Source organism: Coregonus lavaretus (genome assembly GCF_964263955.1).
Source record: "Coregonus lavaretus genome assembly, contig: HAP1_SCAFFOLD_384, whole genome shotgun sequence".
Taxonomy (NCBI): Eukaryota; Metazoa; Chordata; class Actinopteri; order Salmoniformes; family Salmonidae; genus Coregonus; species Coregonus lavaretus.
The window spans coordinates 160,001-185,000 of NW_028156075.1; the positions used below are offsets into that span (position 1 = coordinate 160,001).

General features: G+C 45.2%; 1 protein-coding gene across 1 annotated transcript in view; it reads right to left on the bottom strand.

The window, feature by feature from the left end:
• Positions 1–25,000, bottom strand: part of LOC311126879 (transcriptional coactivator YAP1-like) — a 56,083-nt gene that overhangs the window by 2,506 nt on the left and 28,577 nt on the right. Inside the window, exons 4-6 of the mRNA XM_084200855.1 lie at positions 23,850–23,998; positions 8,976–9,049; positions 8,715–8,815 (exon numbers count right to left, since the gene is read on the bottom strand). Coding sequence (XP_084056981.1) covers positions 8,715–8,815; positions 8,976–9,049; positions 23,850–23,998 — 324 coding nt within the window. The remainder of the gene's footprint in view (positions 1–8,714; positions 8,816–8,975; positions 9,050–23,849; positions 23,999–25,000) is intronic.

Below are 25,000 nucleotides of genomic sequence, written 5' to 3' on the forward strand. Positions count from 1 at the left end.
GCTGTGGTCATCACTATCCTCTTGCAATAGGACCAGCTGGATGGCAAAAACAGTGCTAATAGTACCTCAAAAGTAATATTAATCAAACAATAACTATTGACCATGCCAAAAGAGTTGAAAAGGAAAGTTTTGAGTGAGGAAAAGAAGGGATACAGTGAGCGTCAGGTTGCTTCCATCCTTAAGATTTCAAAGACAGCAGTTCATAAGAACAAGGTCAAGCAGCAGACATTGGGGACAACAAAGCTACAGACCGGCAGAGGGCGAAAACTACTCTCTACTGACCGGGATGACCGCCAACTCATTCGAATGTCACTCAACAACCGTAGGATGACATCAAGTGACCTACAAAAAGAATGGCAAACGGCAGCTGGGGTGAAGTGCACGGCGAGGACGTTTCGAAACAGGCTCCTAGGGGCAGGGCTGAAGTTGTGCAAAGCTAGAAAAAAGCCCTTCATCAATGAGAAGCAAAGAAGAGCCAGGCTGAGGTTTGCAAAAGACCATAAGGATTGGACCGTAGAGGACTGGAGTAAGGTAATCTTCTCTGATGAGTCCAATTTTCAGCTTTTCCCAACACCTGGTCGTCTAATGGTTAGACGGAGACCTGGAGAGGCCTACAAGCCACAGTGTCTCGCACCCACTGTGAAATTTGGTGGAGGATCAGTGATGATCTGGGGGTGCTTCAGCAAGGCTGGAATCGGTCAGATTTGTCTTTGTGAAGGACGAATGAATCAAGCTACGTACAAGGTTGTCCTGGAAGAAAACGTGCTTCCTTTTGCTCTGACATTGTTCCCCAACTCTGAGGATTGGTTTTTCCAGCAGGACAATGCGCCATGCCACACAGCCAGGTCAATCAAGGTGTGGATGGAGGACCACCAGATCAAGACCCTGTCATGGCCAGCCCAATCTCCAGACCTGAACCCCATTGAAAACTTCTGGAATGTGATCAAGAGGAAATGGATGGTCACAAGCCATCAAACAAAGCCGAGCTGCTTTAATTTTTGCGCCAGGAGTGGCATAAAGTCACCCAACATCAATGTGAAAGACTGGTGGAGAGCATGCCAAGACGCATGAAAGCTGTGATTAAAAATCAGGGTTATTCCACCAAATATTGATTTCTGAACTCTTCCTAAGTTAAAACATTAGTATTGTGTTGTTTAAAAATGAACATGAACTTATTTTCTTTGCATTATTCGAGGTCTGACAACACTGCATCTTTTTGTTATTTTGACCAGTTGTCATTTTCTGCAAATAAATGCTCTAAATGACAATATTTTTATTTGGAATTTGGGAGAAATGTTGTCAGTAGTTTATAGAATAAAACAAAAATGTTATTTTTACCCAAACACATACCTATAAATGGTAAAACCAGAGAAACTGATCATTTTGCAGTGGTCTCTTAATTTTTTCCGCAGCTGTATATAGTGCATTAGGAAAGTATTCAGACCCCTTGACTTTTTCCACATTTTGTTACGTTACAGCCTTATTCTAAAATAGATTAAATAGTTTTTTCCCCTCATCAATCTACACACAATACCCCATAATGACAAAGCAAAAACAGGTTTTTAGAAATGTTTGCAAAAAAAAAAAATAATAATAATAAATATATTACATTTACATAAGTATTCAGACTCTTTACTCAGTACGTTGTTGAAGCACCTTTGGCAGCGATTACAGCCTCGAGTCTTCTTGGGTATGACGCTACAAGCTTGGCACACCTGTTTTTGGGGAGTTTCTCCCATTCTTCGCTGCAGATCCTCTCAAGCTCTGTCAGGTTGGATGGGGAGTGTCGCTGCACAGCTTTTTTCAGGTCTCTCCAGAGATGTTCGATCAGGTTCAAGTCCGGGCTCTGGCTGGGCCACTCAAGGACATTCAGAGACTTGTCCCGAAGCCACTCCTGCGTTGTCTTGGCTGTGTGTTTAGGGTCGTTGTCCTGTTGGAAGGTGAACCTTCGCCCCAGTCTGAGGTCCTGAGTGCTCTGGAGCAGGTTTTCATCAAGGATCTCTCTGTACTTTGCTCCATTCATCTTTCCCTCAAGCCTGACTAGTCTCCCAGGCCCTGCAGCTGAAATACATCCCCACAGCATGATGCTGCCACCACCATACTTCACCGTAGGGATGGTGCCAGGTTTCCTCCAGACGTGACACTTGGCATTCAGGCCAAAGAGTTCAATCTTGGTTTCATCAGACCAGAGAATCTTGTATCTCATAGTCTGACAGTCTTTAGGTGCCTTTTGGTAAACTCCAAGCGGGCTGTCATGTGCCTTTTACTGAGGAATGGCTTCCGTCTGGCCACTCTACCATAAAGGCCTGATTGGTGGAGTGCTGCAGAGATGGTTGTCCTTCTGGAAGGTTCTCCCATCTCCACAGAGGAACTCTGGAGCTCTGTCAGAGTGACCATCGGGTTCTTGGTCACCTCCCTGACCAAGGCCCTTCTCCCCCGATTGCTCAGTTTGGCCGGGCGGCCCGCTCTAGGAAGAGTCTTGGTGGTTCCAAACTTCTTCCATTTAAGAATGATGGAGGCCACTGTGTTCTTGGGGACCTTCAATGCTGCAGACATTTTTTGGTACCCTTCCCCAGATCTGTGCCTCGACACAATCCTGTCTCGGAGCTCTACGGACAATTCCTTTGTCCTCATGGCTTGGTTTTTGCTCTGACATGCACTGTCAACTTTGGGACCTTATATAGACAGGTGTGTGTCTTTCCAAATCATGTCCAATCAATTGAATTTACCACAGGTTGACTCCAATCAAGTTGTAGAAACATCTCAATGATGATCAGTGGAAACAGGATGCACCTGCGCTCAATTTCGAGTCTCATAGCAAAGGGTCTGAATACTTATGTAAATAAGTTATTTCTGTTTTTTATTAATTAGCAAACATTTCTAAAAACCTGTTTTCGCTTTGTCATTATGGGGTATTGTCTGTAAATTGATGAGGGGGAAAAAATATTTAATATATTTTAGAATAAGGCTGTAACGTGACAAAATGTGGAAAAAGTCAATGGGTCTGAATACTTTCCGAATGAACTGTATCTACCTCAATTACTTCATACCCCTGCACATCGACCAGGTACTGGTACTCCCTGTATATAACCATGTTATTACCTGGTACTCCCTGTATATAGCCATGTTATTACCTGGTACTCCCTGTATATAACCATGTTATTACCTGGTACTCCCTGTATATAACCATGTTATTACCTGGTACTCCCAGTATATAACCATGTTATTACCTGGTACTCCCTGTATATAACCATGTTATTACCTGGTACTCTCTGTATATAGCCATGTTATTACCTGGTACTCCCTGTATATAGCCATGTTATTACCTGGTACTCCCTGTATATAGCCATGTTACTACCTGGTACTCCCTGTATATAACCATGTTATTACCTGGTACTCCCTGTATATAACCATGTTATTACCTGGTACTCCCTGTATATAGCCATGTTATTACCTGGTACTCCCTGTATATAGCCATGTTATTACCTGGTACTCCCTGTATATAGCCATGTTATTACCTGGTACTCCCTGTATATAGCCATGTTATTACCTGGTACTCTCTGTATATAGCCATGTTATTACCTGGTACTCCCTGTATATAACCATGTTATTACCTGGTACTCCCTGTATATAACCATGTTATTACCTGGTACTCCCTGTATATAGCCATGTTATTACCTGGTACTCCCTGTATATAGCCATGTTATTACCTGGTACTCCCTGTATATAGCCATGTTATTACCTGGTACTCCCTGTATATAGCCATGTTATTACCTGGTACTCCCTGTATATAGCCATGTTATTACCTGGTACTCCCAGTATATAACCATGTTATTACCTGGTACTCCCTGTATATAGCCATGTTATTACCTGGTACTCCCAGTATATAACCATGTTATTACCTGGTACTCCCAGTATATAACCATGTTATTACCTGGTACTCCCTGTATATAGCCATGTTATTACCTGGTACTCCCAGTATATAACTATGTTATTACCTGGTACTCCCTGTATATTACCTGGTACTCCCTGTATATAACCATGTTATTACCTGGTTCTCCCTGTATATAACCATGTTATTACCTGGTTCTCCCTGTATATAACCATGTTATTACATGGTACTCCCTGTATATAGCTATGTTACTACCTGGTACTCCCTGTATATAGCCATGTTATTACCTGGTACTCCCTGTATATAACCATGTTATTACCTGGTACTTCCTGTATATAACCATGTTATTACCTGGTACTCCCTGTATATAGCCATGTTATTACCTGGTACTCCCTGTATATAGCCATGTTATTACCTGGTACTCCCTGTATATAGCCATGTTATTACCTGGTACTCCCTGATTATAGCCATGTTATTACCTGGTACTCCCTCTATATAACCATGTTATTACCTGGTACTCCCTGTATATAACCATGTTATTACCAGGTACCCCTGAATATAGCCATGTTATTACCTGGTACCCCTGAATATAGCCATGTTATTACCTGGTACTCCCTGTATATAGCCATGTTATTACCTGGTACTCCCTGTATATAACCATGTTATTACCCAGTACTTCCTGTATATAGCCATGTTATTACCTGGTACTCCCTGTATATAACCATGTTATTACCTGGTACTCCCAGTATATAACCATGTTATTACCTGGTACTCCCTGTATATAACCATGTTATTACCTGGTACTCTCTGTATATAGCCATGTTATTACCTGGTACTCCCTGTATATAGCCATGTTATTACCTGGTACTCCCTGTATATAGCCATGTTACTACCTGGTACTCCCTGTATATAACCATGTTATTACCTGGTACTCCCTGTATATAACCATGTTATTACCTGGTACTCCCTGTATATAGCCATGTTATTACCTGGTACTCCCTGTATATAGCCATGTTATTACCTGGTACTCCCTGTATATAGCCATGTTATTACCTGGTACTCCCTGTATATAGCCATGTTATTACCTGGTACTCTCTGTATATAGCCATGTTATTACCTGGTACTCCCTGTATATAACCATGTTATTACCTGGTACTCCCTGTATATAGCCATGTTATTACCTGGTACTCCCTGTATATAGCCATGTTATTACCTGGTACTCCCTGTATATAGCCATGTTATTACCTGGTACTCCCTGTATATAGCCATGTTATTACCTGGTACTCCCTGTATATAGCCATGTTATTACCTGGTACTCCCAGTATATAACCATGTTATTACCTGGTACTCCCTGTATATAGCCATGTTATTACCTGGTACTCCCAGTATATAACCATGTTATTACCTGGTACTCCCAGTATATAACCATGTTATTACCTGGTACTCCCTGTATATAGCCATGTTATTACCTGGTACTCCCAGTATATAACTATGTTATTACCTGGTACTCCCTGTATATTACCTGGTACTCCCTGTATATAACCATGTTATTACCTGGTTCTCCCTGTATATAACCATGTTATTACCTGGTTCTCCCTGTATATAACCATGTTATTACATGGTACTCCCTGTATATAGCTATGTTACTACCTGGTACTCCCTGTATATAGCCATGTTATTACCTGGTACTCCCTGTATATAACCATGTTATTACCTGGTACTTCCTGTATATAACCATGTTATTACCTGGTACTCCCTGTATATAGCCATGTTATTACCTGGTACTCCCTGTATATAGCCATGTTATTACCTGGTACTCCCTGTATATAGCCATGTTATTACCTGGTACTCCCTGATTATAGCCATGTTATTACCTGGTACTCCCTGTATATAACCATGTTATTACCCAGTACTTCCTGTATATAGCCATGTTATTACCTGGTACTCCCTGTATATAACCATGTTATTACCTGGTACTCCCAGTATATAACCATGTTATTACCTGGTACTCCCTGTATATAACCATGTTATTACCTGGTACTCTCTGTATATAGCCATGTTATTACCTGGTACTCCCTGTATATAGCCATGTTATTACCTGGTACTCCCTGTATATAGCCATGTTACTACCTGGTACTCCCTGTATATAACCATGTTATTACCTGGTACTCCCTGTATATAACCATGTTATTACCTGGTACTCCCTGTATATAGCCATGTTATTACCTGGTACTCCCTGTATATAGCCATGTTATTACCTGGTACTCCCTGTATATAGCCATGTTATTACCTGGTACTCCCTGTATATAGCCATGTTATTACCTGGTACTCCCTGTATATAGCTATGTTATTACCTGGTACTCCCTGTATATAGCCATGTTATTACCTGGTACTCCCAGTATATAACCATGTTATTACCTGGTACTCCCTGTATATAGCCATGTTATTACCTGGTACTCCCAGTATATAACCATGTTATTACCTGGTACTCCCAGTATATAACCATGTTATTACCTGGTACTCCCTGTATATAGCCATGTTATTACCTGGTACTCCCAGTATATAACTATGTTATTACCTGGTACTCCCTGTATATTACCTGGTACTCCCTGTATATAACCATGTTATTACCTGGTTCTCCCTGTATATAACCATGTTATTACCTGGTTCTCCCTGTATATAACCATGTTATTACATGGTACTCCCTGTATATAGCTATGTTACTACCTGGTACTCCCTGTATATAGCCATGTTATTACCTGGTACTCCCTGTATATAACCATGTTATTACCTGGTACTTCCTGTATATAACCATGTTATTACCTGGTACTCCCTGTATATAGCCATGTTATTACCTGGTACTCCCTGTATATAGCCATGTTATTACCTGGTACTCCCTGTATATAGCCATGTTATTACCTGGTACTCCCTGATTATAGCCATGTTATTACCTGGTACTCCCTCTATATAACCATGTTATTACCTGGTACTCCCTGTATATAACCATGTTATTACCAGGTACCCCTGAATATAGCCATGTTATTACCTGGTACCCCTGAATATAGCCATGTTATTACCTGGTACTCCCTGTATATAGCCATGTTATTACCTGGTACTCCCTGTATATAACCATGTTATTACCCAGTACTTCCTGTATATAGCCATGTTATTACCTGGTACTCCCTGTATATAGCCATGTTATTACCTGGTACTCCCTGTATATAGCCATGTTATTACCTGGTTCTCCCTGTATATAGCCATGTTATTACCTGGTACTCCCTGTATATAGCCATGTTATTACCTGGTACTCCCTGTATATAGCCATGTTATTACCTGGTACTCCCTGTATATAACCATGTTATTACCTGGTACTCCCTGTATATAACCATGTTATTACCTGGTACTCCTTGTATATAGCCATGTTATTACCTGGTACTCCCTGTATATAACCATGTTACTACCTGGTACTTCCTGTATATAACCATGTTATTACCTGGTACTCCTTGTATATAGCCATGTTATTACCTGGTACTTCCTGTATATAACCATGTTATTACCTGGTACTCCTTGTATATAGCCATGTTATTACCTGGTACTTCCTGTATATAACCATGTTATTACCTGGTACTCCTTGTATATAGCCATGTTATTACCTGGTACTCCCTGTATATAACCATGTTATTACCTGGTACTTCCTGTATATAACCATGTTATTTTTACTCATTGTGTATTTATTCCTCATGTCACTATTTCTATTTCTAGTCTACACCTGTTGGTTACCAATCATTTCACTGGTAGTCTACACCTGTTGGTTACCAAGCATTTATTTTTATTATTTTATTTTAATTTCACTGGTAGTCTACACCTGTTGGTTACCAAGCATCTCACTGGTAGTCTACACCTGTTGGTTACCAAGCATTTCACTGGTAGTCTACACCTGTTGGTTACCAAGCATTTCACTGGTAGTCTACACCTGTTGTTTACTAAGCATTTCACTGGTAGTCTACACCTGTTGGTTACCAAGCATTTCACTGGTAGTCTACACCTGTTGGTTACCAAGCATTTCACTGGTAGTCTACACCTGTTGTTTACCAAGCATTTCACTGGTAGTCTACACCTGTTGGTTACCAAGCATTTCACTGGTAGTCTACACCTGTTGGTTACCAAGCATTTCACTGGTAGTCTACACCTGTTGGTTACCAAGCATTTCACTGGTAGTCTACACCTGTTGGTTACCAAGCATCTCACTGGTAGTCTACACCTGTTGGTTACCAAGCATTTCACTGGTAGTCTACACCTGTTGGTTACCAAGCATTTCACTGGTAGTCTACACCTGTTGGTTACCAAGCATATCACTGGTAGTCTACACCTGTTGGTTACCAAGCATTTCACTGGTAGTCTACACCTGTTGGTTACCAAGCATTTCACTGGTAGTCTACACCTGTTGGTTACCAAGCATTTCACTGGTAGTCTACACCTGTTGGTTACCAAGCATTTCACTGGTAGTCTACACCTGTTGGTTACCAAGCATTTCACTGGTAGTCTACACCTGTTGGTTACCAAGCATTTCACTGGTAGTCTACACCTGTTGGTTACCAAGTGACAAACAACATTTAATTAACATTTAATTTTACCTTTAAAATAGTCCCATTGAAACCAAGGTGTGTGGTGTGTGAATGGTGTTTGAGCTGTGTGTATGTGTTAGTGTGTGGTGTGTGAATGGTGTTTGAGCTGTGTGTGTATGTGTTAGTGTGTGGTGTGTGAATGGTGTTTGAGGTGTGTGTGTATGTGTTAGTGTGTGTGCGCTTGGTGTGTGTGTTACCTGTATCCATGAGTTCCACAGTGTTCAGCAGGTCGTCAGGAGTCCTGGTGAAGCTGCTGACACTCAGACCACTGTCAGTACTCTCGTTACGGGAGTGGGCCCTGCAAGCAGTAACCAACACACACACACACACACACACACACACACACACACACAAAGACACACACAGATTTAATATTGGCAGAAATGTACAAATATTTTTTCCCTAAGTGTTTAGTTCTACATGCATACAGACACAGACACAAAGACAGACAGGCTCACCCGTTGAGGGCGGGGTCTACATGGTTGTTCCTCATTTTCCCATCATGCTCCAGTCCACTCCTCACCGCCACATCCTGACACAGGATACATTATTTATTGATTATGTATTACTTGTTTACTTTATTTTACTTCCAGCATTATTATTATTATTATTATTATTGGTTCTTTAAAAACAACTGATATTAAAAACTCTGCTGTTAAAATAAAAACAACAATTTTAAATAAATAACACTCAACATATTTACACACACATATATACACTATATACATCAGGGATAGGTGACTATGTACAGTGAGGGAAAAAAAGTATTTGAGCCCTGCTGATTTTGTACGTTTGCCCACTGACAAAGAAATGATCAGCCTATAATTTTAATGGTAGGTTTATTTGAACAGTGAGAGACAGAATAACAACAAAAAAATCCAGAAAAACACATGTCAAAAATGTTATAAATTGATTTGCATTTTAATGAGGGAAATAAGTATTTGACCCTCTCTCAATCAGAAAGATTTCTGGCTCCAAGGTGTCTTTTATACAGGTAACGAGCTGAGATTAGGAGCACACTCTTAAAGGGAGTGCTCCTAATCTCAGCTTGTTACCTGTATAAAAGACACCTGTCCACAGAAGCAATCAATCAATCAGATTCCAAACTCTCCACCATGGCCAAGACCAAAGAGCTCTCCAAGGATGTCAGGGACAAGATTGTAGACCTACACAAGGTTGGAATGGGCTACAAGACCATCGCCAAGCAGCTTGGTGAGAAGGTGACAACAGTTGGTGCGATTATTCGCAAATGGAAGAAACACAAAATAACTGTCAGTCTCCCTCGGCCTGGGGCTCCATGCAAGATCTCACCTCGTGGAGTTGCAATGACCATGAGAACGGTGAGGAATCAGCCCAGAACTACACGGGAGGATCTTGTCAATGATCTCAAGGCAGCTGGGACCATAGTCACCAAGAAAACAATTGGTAACACATTACGCCGTGAAGGACTGAAATCCTGCAGCGCCCGCAAGGTCCCCCTGCTCAAGAAAGCACATATACAGGCCCATCTGAAGTTTGCCAATGAACATCTGAATGATTCAGAGGAGAACTGGGTGAAAGTGTTGTGGTCAGTTGAAACCAAAATCGAGCTCTTTGGCATCAACTCAACTCGCCGTGTTTGGAGGAGGAGGAATGCTGCCTATGACCCCAAGAACACCATCCCCACCGTCAAACATGGAGGTGGAAACATTATGCTTTGTGGGTGTTTTTCTGCTAAGGGGACAGGACAACTTCACCGCATCAAAGGGACGATGGACAGGGCCATGTACCATCAAATCTTGGGTGAGAACCTCCTTCCCTCAGCCAGGGCATTGAAAATGGGTCATGGATGGGTATTCCAGCATGACAATGACCCAAAACACACGGCCAAGGCAACAAAGGAGTGGCTCAAGAAGAAGCATATTAAGGTCCTGGAGTGGCCTAGCCAGTCTCCAGACCACAATGGAAAGAAGCTGTTAAGTTTTATTGTATTGATGATTTTCTTAAATTGTATCTGGAGGCTGGAGTGCCCTTATGTATGTATTTTACAAATTGTCAAATAAATTAAATCAATCAATCAGGGATGGTTAACTATATACATATACCATACAATAACTACATATCCATATACAGTGCATTGGGAAAGTATTCAGACCCCTTCACTTTTTCCACATTTTGTTACGTTACAGCCTTATTAAAAAAATGGATGCTTTGCTATGAGACTCTAAATTGAGCTCAGGTGCATCCTGTTTCCATTGATCTTCCTTGAGATGTTTCTACAACTTGATTGGAGTCCACCTGTGGTAAATTAAATTGATTGGACATGATTTGGAAAGGCACACACCTGTCTGTATAAGGTCCCACAGTTGACAGTGCAAAAACCAAGCCATGAGGACAAAGGAATTGTCCATAGAGCTCAGACAGGATTGTGTCGAGGCACAGATCTGGGGAAGGGTACCAAAACAAATTCTGCAGCATTGAAAGTCCCCAAGAACACAGTGGCCTCAATCATTCTTAAATGGAAGAAGTTTGGAACCACCAAGACTCTTCCTAGAGCTGGCCGCCCGGCCAAACTGAGCAATCGGGGGAGAAGGGCCTTGGTCAGGGAGGTGACCAAGAATCCGATGGTCACTCTGACAGAGCTCCAGAGTTCCTCTGTGGAGATGGGAGAACCTTCCAGAAGGACAACCATCTCTGCAGCACCCCACCAATCAGGCTTTTTTGTTAGTGGCCATACGGAAGCCACTCCTCAGTAAAAGGCACATGACAGCCCGCCTTGGAGTTTTCCAAAAGGCACCTAAAGGACTCTCAGATCATGAGAAACAAGATTCTCTGGTCTGATGAAACCAAGATTGAACTCTTTGGCCTGAATGCCAAGCGTCACGTCTGGAGGAAACCTGCCACCATCCCTATGGTGAAGCATGGTGGTGGCAGCATCAAGCTGTGGGGATGTTTTTCAGCGGCAGGGACTGGGAGACTAGTCAGGATCGAGGGAAAGATGAACGGAGCAAAGTACAGAGAGATCCTTGATGAAAACCTGCTCCAGAGCACTCAGGACCTCAGACTGGGGCGAAGGTTCAGCTTCCAACAGGACAACGACCCTAATCACACAGCCAAGAAAACGCAGGAGTGGCTTCGGGACAAAAAAAAAAAAGTCTCTGAATGTCCTTGAGTGGCCCAGCCAGAGGCCGGACTTGAACCCGATCAAACATCTCTGGAGAGCCCTGAAAATAGTTGTGCAGTGATGCTCCCAATCCAACCTGACAGAGCTTGAGAGGATCTGCAGAGAAGAATGGGAGAAACTCCCCAAATACAGGTGTGCCAAGCTTGTAGCGTCATACCCAAGAAGACTCTAGGCTGTAATCGCTGCCAAAGGTGCTTCAACAACATACTGAGTAAAGAGTCTGAATACTTATGTAAATGTGAATATAAAACTTATTTTTTTGTTGCTAACATTTCTAAACACCTGTTTTCGCTTTGTCATTATGGGGTATTGTGTGAGAAAAAAATACAATTTAATCAATTTTTGAATAAGGCTGTAACGTAATAAAATGTGGAAAAAGTCAACGGGTCTGAATACTTTCCGAATGCACTGTATAAAGTCTGGACAATCCTTTATTTTTATAGTAAAAAAAATAAGAATAATGCATTTTGTTACATTATTTTAGCTTCAAAATTACATTTAGGGGAATTGTTTAAGGGGAAAGATTTGCTTTTGGAATTTGTTTAAAACCTGAATCAGGATCAGCTATAACATGTCCTCAACATGCAACAAGACAACTCATGGTCTGGAAAGTTCTCTACATTTGATAGATTTAAACAAACAATATTGAAATCACAATGGTCACTCACAACCATAAACTGTCTACTCCATTTCCCTGATAGGATATGAATTTAGGTTCAAATAGGTTTATTTTAATAAAAAAACGAAATGTGTCAACCCCGTAAAACTAATATCAACTCCGTAAAACAAGGCCAGACTTTTGTCTAATATCAACTCCGTAAAACAAACTCCACCAGACTTTTGTCTAATATCAACTCTGTCAGTGTCACCTGAACCGATGTGGATGTGGTGGAGGAGTCAGGCGCAGGACACAGAGGTTAAGTCCAACAGACTTTAATAGTCTAATGTTTACGAGAAAAAACCCAGACCTCGAAATACACCAAGAGGCGAGGGAAAATTACGCACACGCGTAAACACTAAACACAAAACAAACAGGGTGCAAACACGTAGCTCCGACACAGTGGCAGTCATAACAACACACAATCATTCTAGTGCAAAACAAGGAACTTATAAGACACGTAATCAACACACAAATGGACACAGGTGTAACAGACAGACAAAAGCAATCAAATGACGAAACATAGAGCGGTGGCAGCTAGTACTCCGGGGACGGCGAACGCCGAAGCCTGCCCGAACCAGGAGGAGGAGCAGTCTCGGCCGAAACCGTGACAGTACCCCCCCCTTGACGCGCGGCTCCAGCCGTGCGCCGACCCCGGCCTCGGGGACGGCCAGGAGGACGCGGATCCGGGCGTGTGGGATGCCCACGGTGAAACTCAGTCAGGAGGGATGGATCGAGTATGTCCCTCCTGGGCACCCAGCACCGTTCCTCCGGACCGTACCCCTCCCACTCCACGAGATACTGGAGACCACTCATCCGGCGCCTCGAGTCCAAGATGGTCCGGACCCTGTACGCCGGGGCCCCCTCGATGTCCAAAGGGGGCGGAGGGGTCTCTCCTATCTCATCTTCTTGGAGTGGGCCAGCTACCACCGGCCTGAGAAGAGACACATGGAACGAGGGGTTAATATTTTTATACTCTATAGGCAGTTGTAACCTGTAACACACCTCGTTCAATCTTCTCAGGACTTTGAAGGGCCCCACAAACCGCCGACCCAGCTTCCGGCAGGGCAGGCGGAGGGGCAGGTTTCGAGTCGAGAGCCAGACTCGATCTCCCGGTGCGTACACCGGTCCCTCACTGCGGTGGCGATCGGCGCTCGCCTTTTGTTGACGGATGGCACGCTGCAGATGGACATGGGCAGCGTCCCACGTCTCCTCCGAGCGCCGAATCCACTCGTCCACCGCAGGGGCCTCGATCTGGCTCTCGTGCCATGGTGCCAGGACCGGCTGATAACCTAAAACACACTGGAAAGGTGTTACATTGGTGGAGGAGTGGCGGAGAGAGTTCTGGGCCATCTCTGCCCAGGGGATGAACCTAGACCACTCCTCCGGCCGGTCCCGGCAATAGGACCTCAAAAACCTACCCACATCCTGGTTGACACGTTCCACCTGCCCATTGCTCTCTGGGTGGTACCCCGAGGTAAGGCTTACCGAGACCCCCAACCGTTCCATGAACGCCCCCCAAACTCTGGAGGTGAACTGGGGACCTCGGTCAGACACTATATCCTCGGGGACCCCATAGTGCCGGAACACATGGGTAAATAGGGCCTCAGCGGTCTGTAGGGCAGTAGGGAGACCCGGCATGGGAAGGAGACGACAGGCCTTGGAAAACCGATCCACAACGACCAAAAGGGTGGTATTCCCCTGGGAGGGGGGTAGGTCGGTTAAGAAATCCACCGATAGGTGGGACCATGGTCGTTGTGGAACGGGCAGGGGATGTAGCTTACCCCTGGGCAAATGTCTAGGCGCCTTACACTGGGCACACACCGAGCAGGAGGAGACATAAACCCTCACATCCCTAGCTAACGTTGGCCACCAGTATTTCATGCTAAGACAGTGCACGGTCCGGCCAATACCTGGATGTCCAGAGGAGGGTGATGTATGAGCCCAATAAATAAGTCGATCACGAATCTCGAGCGGAACGTACGTCCGCCCCACAGGACACTCGGGGGGAGTAGGGTCGGTACGCAGTGCCCGCTCGATTTCGGCATCGACCTCCCGTACCACCGGAGCCACCAAACAAGACTCCGGCAATATGGAAGTAGGCTCGTTGGACCTCTCCTCTGTGTCATACCGCCGGGACAGGGCGTCTGCCTTACCGTTCTGGGACCCTGGGATGTATGTGATCTTAAAAACGAACCGGGTTAGGAACATGTTCCACCTAGCCTGACGAGGGTTCAATCTCCTAGCTGCCCGGATGTACTCCAGGTTACGGTGATCAGTCAGAATGAGGAAAGGGTGTTGAGCCCCCTCAAGCCAATGCCTCCACACCTTTAGGGCCTGGACTACGGCTAACAGCTCCCTGTCCCCAACATCATAGTTGCGCTCCGCCGAGCTGAGCTTCTTGGAGTAGAACGCACAGGGGCGGAGTTTAGGTGGCGTGCCGGACCGTTGTGACAGAACTGCCCCAATACCGGTCTCGGACGCGTCTACCTCTACTTGGAATGGTAAAGAGGGATCCGGATGCGCCAGCACAGGAGCCGAGGTGAACAGGTTCTTTAGTTTGACAAATGCCCTGTCCGCCTCAGCCGACCACTGCAAACGAACCGGACCCCCCTTTAGCAGGGACGTAATGGGAGCTGCAACCTGTCCAAAACCCAGAATAAACCTCCGGTAGTAATTAGCAAAACCCAAGAACTGCTGCACCTCTTTTACAGTGGTTGGAGTTTGCCAATTACGCACGGCCGATACCCGGTCTACCTCTATCTCCACACCAGACGCGGACAACCGATAACCCAAAAAGGAGACGGACTCCTGGAAGAACAGGCATTTCTCTGCCTTGACATATAAGTCATGCTCCAACAGTCTTCTCAACACTCGGCGCACCTGGGCTACATGCTCGGCTCGTGTAGAAGAATACACTAGGATGTCGTCGATGTAAACTACTACACCCTGCCCATGCATGTCCCGGAAAATCGCGTCAACAAAGGATTGGAAGACTGAAGGAGCATTCATTAACCCGTATGGCATGACGAGATACTCGTAATGACCCGAGGTGGTGCTAAATGCTGTTTTCCATTCATCCCCCTCCCTAATGCGCACCAGATTGTACGCGCTCCTGAGATCCAACTTTGTGAAGAACCGCGCTCCGCGTAATGATTCCGTCATCGTCGCAATCAGTGGAAGTGGGTAGCTGTATTTAACTGTGATCTGATTGAGACTACGGTAATCAATACACGGGCGCAATCCCCCGTCCTTCTTCTTCACAAAGAAGAAACTCGAGGAGACCGGGGAAGTGGAGGACCGTATGTATCCCTGTGCCAAGGACTCGGCTATGTAAGTCTCCATAGCCGCTGTTTCCTCTTGAGACAGGGGATACACACGACTCCGTGGAAGAGCCGCTCCTGTCTGGAGATTTATCGCACAGTCCCCTTGTCTATGAGGAGGTAGCCGTGTTGCCCTCAATTTGCTAAACACGAGTGCTAAATCCTCATACTCAGGGGGAATGCGCAGTGCGGGCACTTGGTTCGGACTCTCTACCGAGGTCGCCCCTATGGAAACACCTAGACATCTCCCTACACACTGGGCAGACCACTCCATAAGAGCCCTCTGTTGCCACGCTATGGTAGGATCATGGGGGTTAACCAGGGAAGGCCCAACACCACGGGGTACGCAGGAGAGTCAATCAGATAAAACTGAATGATCTCACATGACCCCCCTGCGTCGTCATCGTCAGTGGTGCTGTGACCTCCCTGATCAGGCCCGACCCCAACGGCCGGCTGTCTAATGCGTGGACAGGAAATGGAGCTTCTACCGGCCGAAGGGGAATTCCTAACCTACAACAAAATGCCCGATCAATAAAGTTCCCAGCTGCGCATGAATCTACTAGCGCCTTATGCTGGGAATGAGGTGCCACCTGTGGAAATCTCACAGGAATACTCATGTGACCAACAGAAAGCTCTGGGTAAGTGGGGCGCCTACTCACCTGAAATGACTCCCCAGTGCGTGGCCTGTTGTCACCTCTCCCAGGAGACCCTCCCCAGCACCTGGCCGCGGTGTGTCCTCCACGACCACAGGTGGTGCAGGGGATGGCCCCCCTCGGGTTCCCTCTCCTCCTCTCTCTAGCGCCAGCACCCCCGAGCTCCATGGGAATCGGCTCGGAGGTGCTGGAGGGTGGAATGGACGACCCCCACTCGGGACGTCCGCGGGTAGCCAGCAGGGTGTCTAGACGGATGGAAATGTCCACCAACTGGTCGAACGACAGGTTGGTGTCCCTGCAGGCCAGCTCACGACGAACGTCCTCTCGTAGGCTACACCGGTAGTGGTCGATGAGGGCCCTCTCATTCCACCCCGCATCCGCCGCTAGTGTCCGGAACTCCAGTGCGAACTCCTGTGCGCTCCTCTTCCCCTGTCGGAGGTGGAATAGACGCTCTCCCGCCGCTTTCCCCTCAGGTGGATGATCGAAGACAGCCCTGAAGCGGCGGGAGAACTCCGCGTAGGTGATGGTTGCGGCGTCTATTCCCCTCCATTCGGCGTTGGCCCACTCCAACGCCTTGCCGGATAGACAGGAGATGAGGGCGGAGACGCTCTCGTATCCCGAGGGCGCCGGGTGTATGGTGGCAAGGTAAAGTTCCACCTGCAGGAGGAATCCCTGACACCCGGCTGCAGAACCGTCATATGCCCTCGGGAGCGAGAGCCGAATGCCACTGGGTTCCGGTGCTGAGAGAGGAGGACTGGCCGTTGGTGATGGGATGTTGTAAGAGTGCGTGGGCACCTCTCGATTCACCAATCGGCGCAGAGTGTTGGACACCTCGTCCATGGCGGCCACGAGTTGCCGGATCATGGTGTCCTGGTAGTTGATCCGGTCTTCCAGGGATTCGGGTGCCGCCGCTGTTCCTGCTGACTCCATGTTGGTGTGTTGTTCTGTCACCTGAACCGATGTGGATGTGGTGGAGGAGTCAGGCGCAGGACACAGAGGTTAAGTCCAACAGACTTTAATAGTCTAATGTTTACGAGAAAAAACCCCGACCTCGAAATACACCAAGAGGCGAGGGAAAATTACGCACACGCGTAAACACTAAACACAAAACAAACAGGGTGCAAACACGTAGCTCCGACACAGTGGCAGTCATAACAACACACAATCATTCTAGTGCAAAACAAGGAACTTATAAGACACGTAATCAACACACAAATGGACACAGGTGTAACAGACAGACAAAAGCAATCAAATGACGAAACATAGAGCGGTGGCAGCTAGTACTCCGGGGACGGCGAACGCCGAAGCCTGCCCGAACCAGGAGGAGGAGCAGTCTCGGCCGAAACCGTGACAGTCAGATTGCTGAAAGATCTGATAGAATGGTTATGTTTTTATTGGGGATTTTCAAATGAATTGTATTGAACTTTTATTTTTAGAGGCAAAAAAATGTCTGTTTTGAGTATTTATTGTCAACTCCGTCAATGGCTTGTCAACTCCGTCACTGATGGCTAACACCCTTAAGATTATTTTTTGGGTCAATATTCTACGAATATATATCCCTGTGGAACGCTTTCGACACCTTGTAGAGTCCATGTCCCTGTGGAACGCTTTCGACACCTTTTGTTGTAATCAAAAAAGTGTTTAACAAATCCAAAAAATCTTGAAGGAGTTCCCACATATGCTGAGCACTTGTTGGCTGCTTTTCCTTCACTCTGCGGTCCGATTCATTCCAAACCATCTCAATTTGGTTGAGGTCGGGGGATTGTGGAGGCCAGGTCATCTGATGCAGCACTCCATCACTCTCCTTCTTGGTAAAATATCCCTTACACAGCCTGGAGGTGTGTTGGGTCATTGTCCTGTTGAAAAACAAATGATAGTCCCACTAAGCCCAAACCAGATGGGATGGCGTATCGCTGCAGAATTCTGTGGTAGCCATGCTGGTTAAGTGTGCCTTGAATTCTAAATAAATCACAGACAGTGTCACCAGCAAAGCACCCCCACACCATAACACCTCCCCCTCCATGCTTTACGGTGGGAACTACACATGCGGAGATCATCCGTTCACCAACTCTGCGTCTCACAAAGACACGTTGGTTGGAACCAAAAATCTCCAATTTGGACTCCAGACCAAAGGACAAATTTCCACCGGTCTAATGTCCATTGCTCGTGTTTCTTGGCACAAGCAGGTCTCTTCTTCTTATTGGTGTCCTTTAGTGGTGGTTTCTTTGCAGCAATTTGACCATGAAGGACATTTCACACAGTCTCCTCTGAACACCTGATGTTGAGATGTGTCTGTTACAACTGCCAGGTCGCAGCTGTAAATGAGAACTTGTTCTCAACTGGTTTACCTGGTTAAATAAAAAAAGGTGAAATAAAAAACTTAAAAAACTTGAACTCTGTGATGCATTTATTTGGGCTGCAATTTCTGAGGCTGGTAACTCTAATGAACTTATCCTCTGCAGCAGAGGTAACTCTGGGTCTTCCATTCCTGTGGCGGTCCTCATGAGAGCCAGTTTCATCATAGCGCTTGAGGGTTTTTGCGACTGCACTTGAAGAAACTTTCAAAGTTCTTGAAATGTTCCGTATTTACTGACCTTCATGTCTTAAAGTAATGATGGACTGTCGTTTCTCTTTGCTTATTTGAGCTGTTCTTACCATAATATGGACTTGGTCTTTTACCAAATAGGGCTATCTTCTGTATACCCCCCCTACCTTGTCACAACACAACTGATTGGCTCAAACGCATTAAGAAGGAAAGACATTCCACAAATTAACTTTTAAGAAGGCACACCTGTTTGAATTGAAATGCATTCCAGGTGAAGCTGGTTCACTGTCTTCTCGGTAAGCAACTCCAGTGTAGATTTGGCATTGTGTTTTCGGTTATTGTCCTGCTGAAAGGTGAATTCATCTCCCATTGTCTGGTGGAAAGCAGACTGAACCAGGTTTTCCTCTAGGATGTTACCTGTGTTTAGCTCCATTCCATTTATTTCTTATCCTGAAAAACTCCCCAGTCCTTAACGATTACAAGGTCCCTCTGTCGAGCAGTACATTTCAAACACAGATTCAACCACAAAGACCAGGGAGGTTTTCCAACGCCTTGCAAAGATGGGCACTTACTGTTGATGGGTAAAAAAAGCAGACATTGAATATCCCTTTGAGCATGGTGAAGTTATTAATTACATTTTGAAAGGTGTATCAATACACCCAGTCAATACAAAGATACAGGCGTCCTTCCGAAATCAGTTGCCCCCCAAAAGAAATAGCCTTCGTGAACTAACACTCACACTTTACTTTTCATTCCCCCTTACTAGCTCTGACTGCTGATAGCTACTTTATTTACTTACTATAACTGAGAAATGTCCCACCTAGCTACAGTAAGGTGAATGAAAGTCGTGCTATAAATTCTCAGACAACACAAAAATTCCTTGATGCCCTTCCAGACTCCTTCTGCCTACCCAAGGACGTCAGAGGACAAAAATCAGTTAACCACTTAACTGAGGAACTCAATTTAACCTTGCGCAATACCCTAGATGCAGTTGCACCCCTAAAAACGAAAAACATTTGTCATAAGAAACTAGCTCCCTGGTATACAGAAAATACCCGAGCTTTGAAGCAAGCTTCCAGGAAATTGGAACGGAAATGGCGCCACACCAAACTGGAAGTCTTCCGACTAGCTTGGAAAGACAGTACCGTGCAGTACCGAAGAGCCCTCACTGCTGCTCGATCATCCTACTTTTCCAACTTAATCGAGGAAAATAAGAATAATCCAAAATTTCTTTTTGATACTGTTGCAAAGCTAACTAAAAAGCAGCATTCCCCAAGAGAGGATGGCTTTCACTTCAGCAGTAATAAATTCATGAACTTCTTTGAGGAAAAGATCATGACCATTAGAAAGCAAATTACGGACTCCTCTTTGAATCTGCGTATTCCTCCAGGGCTTAGCTGTCCTGGATCTGCACAGCTCTGCGAGGGCCTGGGATCGGGAGAGACACTTAAGTGTTTTAGTACTATATCTCTTGACACAATGATGAAAATAATCATGGCCTCTAAACCTTCAAGCTGCATACTGGATCCTATTCCTACTAAACTGCTGAAGGAGCTGCTTCCTGTGCTTGGCCCTCCTATGTTGAACATAATAAACAGCTCTCTATCCACCGGATGTGTACCAAACTCACTAAAAGTGGCAGTGATAAAGCCTCTCTTGAAAAAGCCAAACCTTGACCCGGAAAATATATAAAACTATCGGCCTATATCGAATCTTCCATTCCTCTCAAAAATTTTAGAAAAAGCTGTTGCGCAGCAACTCACTGCCTTTCTGAAGACAAACAATGTATACGAAATGCTTCAGTCTGGTTTTAGACCCCATCATAGCACTGAGACTGCACTTGTGAAGGTGGTAAATGACCTTTTAATGGCGTCAGACCGAGGCTCTGCATCTGTCCTCGTGCTACTAGACCTTAGTGCTGCCTTTGACACCATCGATCACCACATTCTTTTGGAGAGACTGGAAACCCAAATTGGTCTACACGGACAAGTTCTGGCCTGGTTTAGATCTTACCTGTCGGAAAGATATCAGTTTGTCTCTGTGAATGGTCTGTCCTCCGACAAATCAACTGTACATTTCGGTGTTCCTCAAGGTTCCGTTTTAGGACCACTATTGTTTTCACTATATATTTTACCTCTTGGGGATGTTATTCGAAAACATAATGTTAACTTTCACTGCTATGCGGATGACACACAGCTGTACATTTCAATGAAACATGGTGAAGCCCCAAAATTGCCCTCGCTAGAAGCCTGTGTTTCAGACATAAGGAAGTGGATGGCTGAAAACTTTTTACTTTTAAACTCGGACAAAACAGAGATGCTTGTTCTAGGTCCCAAGAAACAAAGAGATCTTCTGTTAAATCTGACAATTCATCTTGATGGTTGTAAAGTCGTCTCAAATAAAACTGTGAAGGACCTCGGCGTTACTCTTGACCCTGATCTCTCTTTTGACGAACATATCAAGACTGTTTCAAGGACAGCTTTTTTCCATCTACGTAACATTGCAAAAATCAGAAGTTTTCTGTCCAAAAATGATGCAGAAAAATTAATCCATGCATTTGTTACTTCTAGGTTAGACTACTGCAATGCTCTATTTTCCGGCTACCCGGATAAAGCACTAAATAAACTTCAGTTAGTGCTAAATACGGCTGCTAGAATCCTGACTAGAACCAAGAAATTTGATCATATTACTCCAGTGCTAGCTTCCCTACACTGGCTTCCTGTTAAGGCAAGGGCTGATTTCAAGGTTTTACTGTTAACCTATAAAGCGTTACATGGGCTTGCTCCTACCTATCTTTCCGAGTTGGTCCTGCCGTACATACCAATACGTACGCTACGGTCACAAGACGCAGGCCTCCTAATTGTCCCTAGAATTTCTAAGCAAACAGCGGGAGGCAGGGCTTTCTCCTATAGATCTCCATTTTTATGGAACAGTCTGCCTACCCATGTGAGAGACGCAGACTCGGTCTCAACCTTTAAGTCTTTACTGAAGACTTATCTCTTCAGTAGGTCATATGATTGAGTGTAGTCTGGCCCAGGAGTGTGAAGGTGAACGGAAAGGCTCTGGAGCAACGAACAGCCCTTGCTGTCTCTGCCAGGCCGGTTCCCCTCTCCACTGGGGTTCTCTGCCTCTAACCCTGTTGCAGGGGCTGAGTCACTGGCTTGCTGGTGCTCTTTCATGCCGTCCCTGGGAGGGGTGCGTCACTTGAGTGGGTTGAGTTACTGACGTGATCTTCCTGTCTGGGTTGGCGCCCCCCCTTGGTTTGTGCTGTGGTGGAGACCTCTGTGGGCTATACTCGGCCTTGTCTCAGGATTGTAAGTTGGTGGTTGAGGATATCCCTCTAGTGGTGCGGGGGCTGTGCTTTGGCAGAGTGGGTGGGGTTATATCCTTCCTGTTTGGCCCTGTCCGGGGGTTTCTTCGGATGGGGCCACAGTGTCTCCGGACCGCTCCTGTCTCAGCCTCCAGTATTTATGCTGCAGTAGTTTATGTGTCGGGGGGCTGGGGTTAGTTGGTTATACCTGGAGTACTTCTCCTGTCTTATCCAGTGTCCTGTGTGAATTTAAGTATGCTCTCTCTAATTCTCTCGTTCTCTCTTTCTCTCTGAGAACCTGAGCCCTAGGACCATACGTCAGGACTACCGGGCATGATGACACCTTGCTGTCCCCAGTCCGCCTGGCCTTGCTGCTATTCCAGTTTCAACTGTTCTGCCTGCGGTTACGAAACCCCTACCTGTCCCAGACCTGCTGTTTTCAACTCTTAATGATCGGCTATGAAAAGCCAACTGAGAGACCTGAGCCCTAGGACCATACGTCGGGACTACCGGCCGTGGTGACTCCTTGCTGTCCCCAGTCCGCCTGGCCTTGCTGCTATTCCAGTTTCAACTGTTCTGCCTGCGGTTATGGAACCCGTACCTGTCCCAGACCTGCTGTTTTCAACTCTTAATGATCGGCTATGAAAAGCCAACTGAGATTTATTCCTGATTATTATTTGACCATGCTTGTCACTTATGAACATTTTTGAACATCTTGGCATGGTTCTGTTATAATCTCCACCCGGCACAGCCAGAAGAGGACTGGCCACCCCTCATAGCCTGGTTCCTCTCTAGGTTTCTTCCTAGGTTTTCGCCTTTCTAGGGAGTTTTTCCTAGCCACCGTGCTTCTACACCTGCATTACTAGCTGTTTGGGGTTTTAGGCTGGGTTTCTGTACAGCACTTCGAGATATTAGCTGATGTAAGAAGGGCTATATAAAATAAAATTGATTGATTGATTGATGAACTAACTGTCAGTCGCTCTGGATAAAAGTGTCTGCTAAATTCCTAAAATGTTAAAGAAATGAAACCTCTTTAATGGTGACATTAAAATGGTTAATGGCTGTGATAGAAAACTGAGCCTGGATCAACCACATTGTAGTTACTCTACAATACTAACCTAAAAATGATAGTGAAAAGAAGGAAGCCTGTACAGAATAAAATATTTCAAAATATGCATCCTGTTTGCAATATGGCACTAAAGTAAAACTGCAAAAAATGTGGAAAAGGAATTCACTTTTTGTTGAATACAAAGCGTTATGTTTGGGGCAAATCCAACACAACACATCACTGAATACCACTCTTCATATTTTCAAGAATGGTGGTGGCTGCATCATGTTATGGGTATGCTTGTCATCGGCAAGGACTAGGGAGTTTGGGATAAAAATTAACTGAATAGAGCTAAGCACAGGCAACATCCTAGAGGAAAACCTGGTTCAGTCTGCTTTTCAACAGACAAATTCACCTTTCAGCAGGATAATAACCTAAAACACAAGACCAAATATACACGAGTTGCTTACCAAGACGACACTGAATGTTCCTGAGTGGCAGTGATACAGTTTTGACATAAAACAGCTTGAAAATCTATGGCAAGACCTGAAAATGGCTGTCTAGCAATGATCAACTACCAATTTGTATGTAACTTAATATCCATATATATTCCAGTGTGTTTGACCCCTGACCTGGTTTCTGATTGGACGGGCCAGGTCCTGTTGTTTCCGCCTCAGTCTGTCCTTCTCCGCCTGCAGCCTGCGCTTGGTTGCCACTGTCGCAATGCCGACCGGGTCAGAGGTCAGGGTTGAGGGCTTCACCTGGGCTACAGCACCCTGGACTGGAGGGAGGACAGGGTCAGGGTTAATGTTAGGGAGGGAGACAGGGTCAGGGGTCATGTGTGACAGTATCATAACTGTTAGGGAGTGTCTTATCTGCCAGTTGTTCCTGTTTAACCAGACTGTTCTCTCTGGCCTTGAGGCAACTCCCTCTCTCTCTCTCTCTCTCTCTCTCTCTCTGTCTCTCTCTCTCTCCCTCTCTCCCTCTCTCTGTCTCTCTCTGTCTCTCCCTCTCTCTCTGTCTCTCTCTCTCTGTCTGTCTGTCTGTCTGTCTGTCTGTCTCTCTCTCTCTCTCTCTCTCTCTCTCTCTCTCTCTCTCTCTCCTCTGTCTCTCTCCCTCTCTCTGTCTCTCTCCCTCTCTCTCTGTGTCTCTCTCTCTCTCTCTCTCTCCCTCTCTCTCTCCCTCTCTCTCTCCCTCTGTCTCTCCCTCTGTCTCTCCCTCTGTCTCTCCCTCTGTCTCTCCCTCTGTCTCTCCCTCTGTCTCTCCCTCTGTCTCTCTCTCTCTGTCTCTCCCTCTGTCTCTCTCTCTCTTCCTCTTCTCTTCATCTCCCTCTCTCTGAGACAGCCACATATACTGTAGTCCTACTGATACTACTATGCCTTGAAACTGAAGAAAATAACAGAAATGTAGAAAGCAAAAAAAAATATTACACCCTGTTCCCAACACCAGAGAACTATGTCTGTTCTGGATACTACGATTTGCCCAAGGGGGGGCGCTATAGTAATCAACTGAAATTCCAAACTTTGAACGAGCATATCTTCTGTTAGAGCTACAGTCATGAAATTATGTACATATACAGAGCATTCTACCATTACCAGTATCATCCAGGTACAGTGCATTCAGAAAGTATTCAGACCCCTTGACTTTTTCCACATTTTGTTATGTTACAGCCTTATTCTAAAATTGATTAAGTTGCTTTCTTTTCCTCACCAATCTATACACAGTACCCCATAATGACAAAGCAAAAACTGTTTTTTTTAAAAATGTTAGTAAATTTATAAGA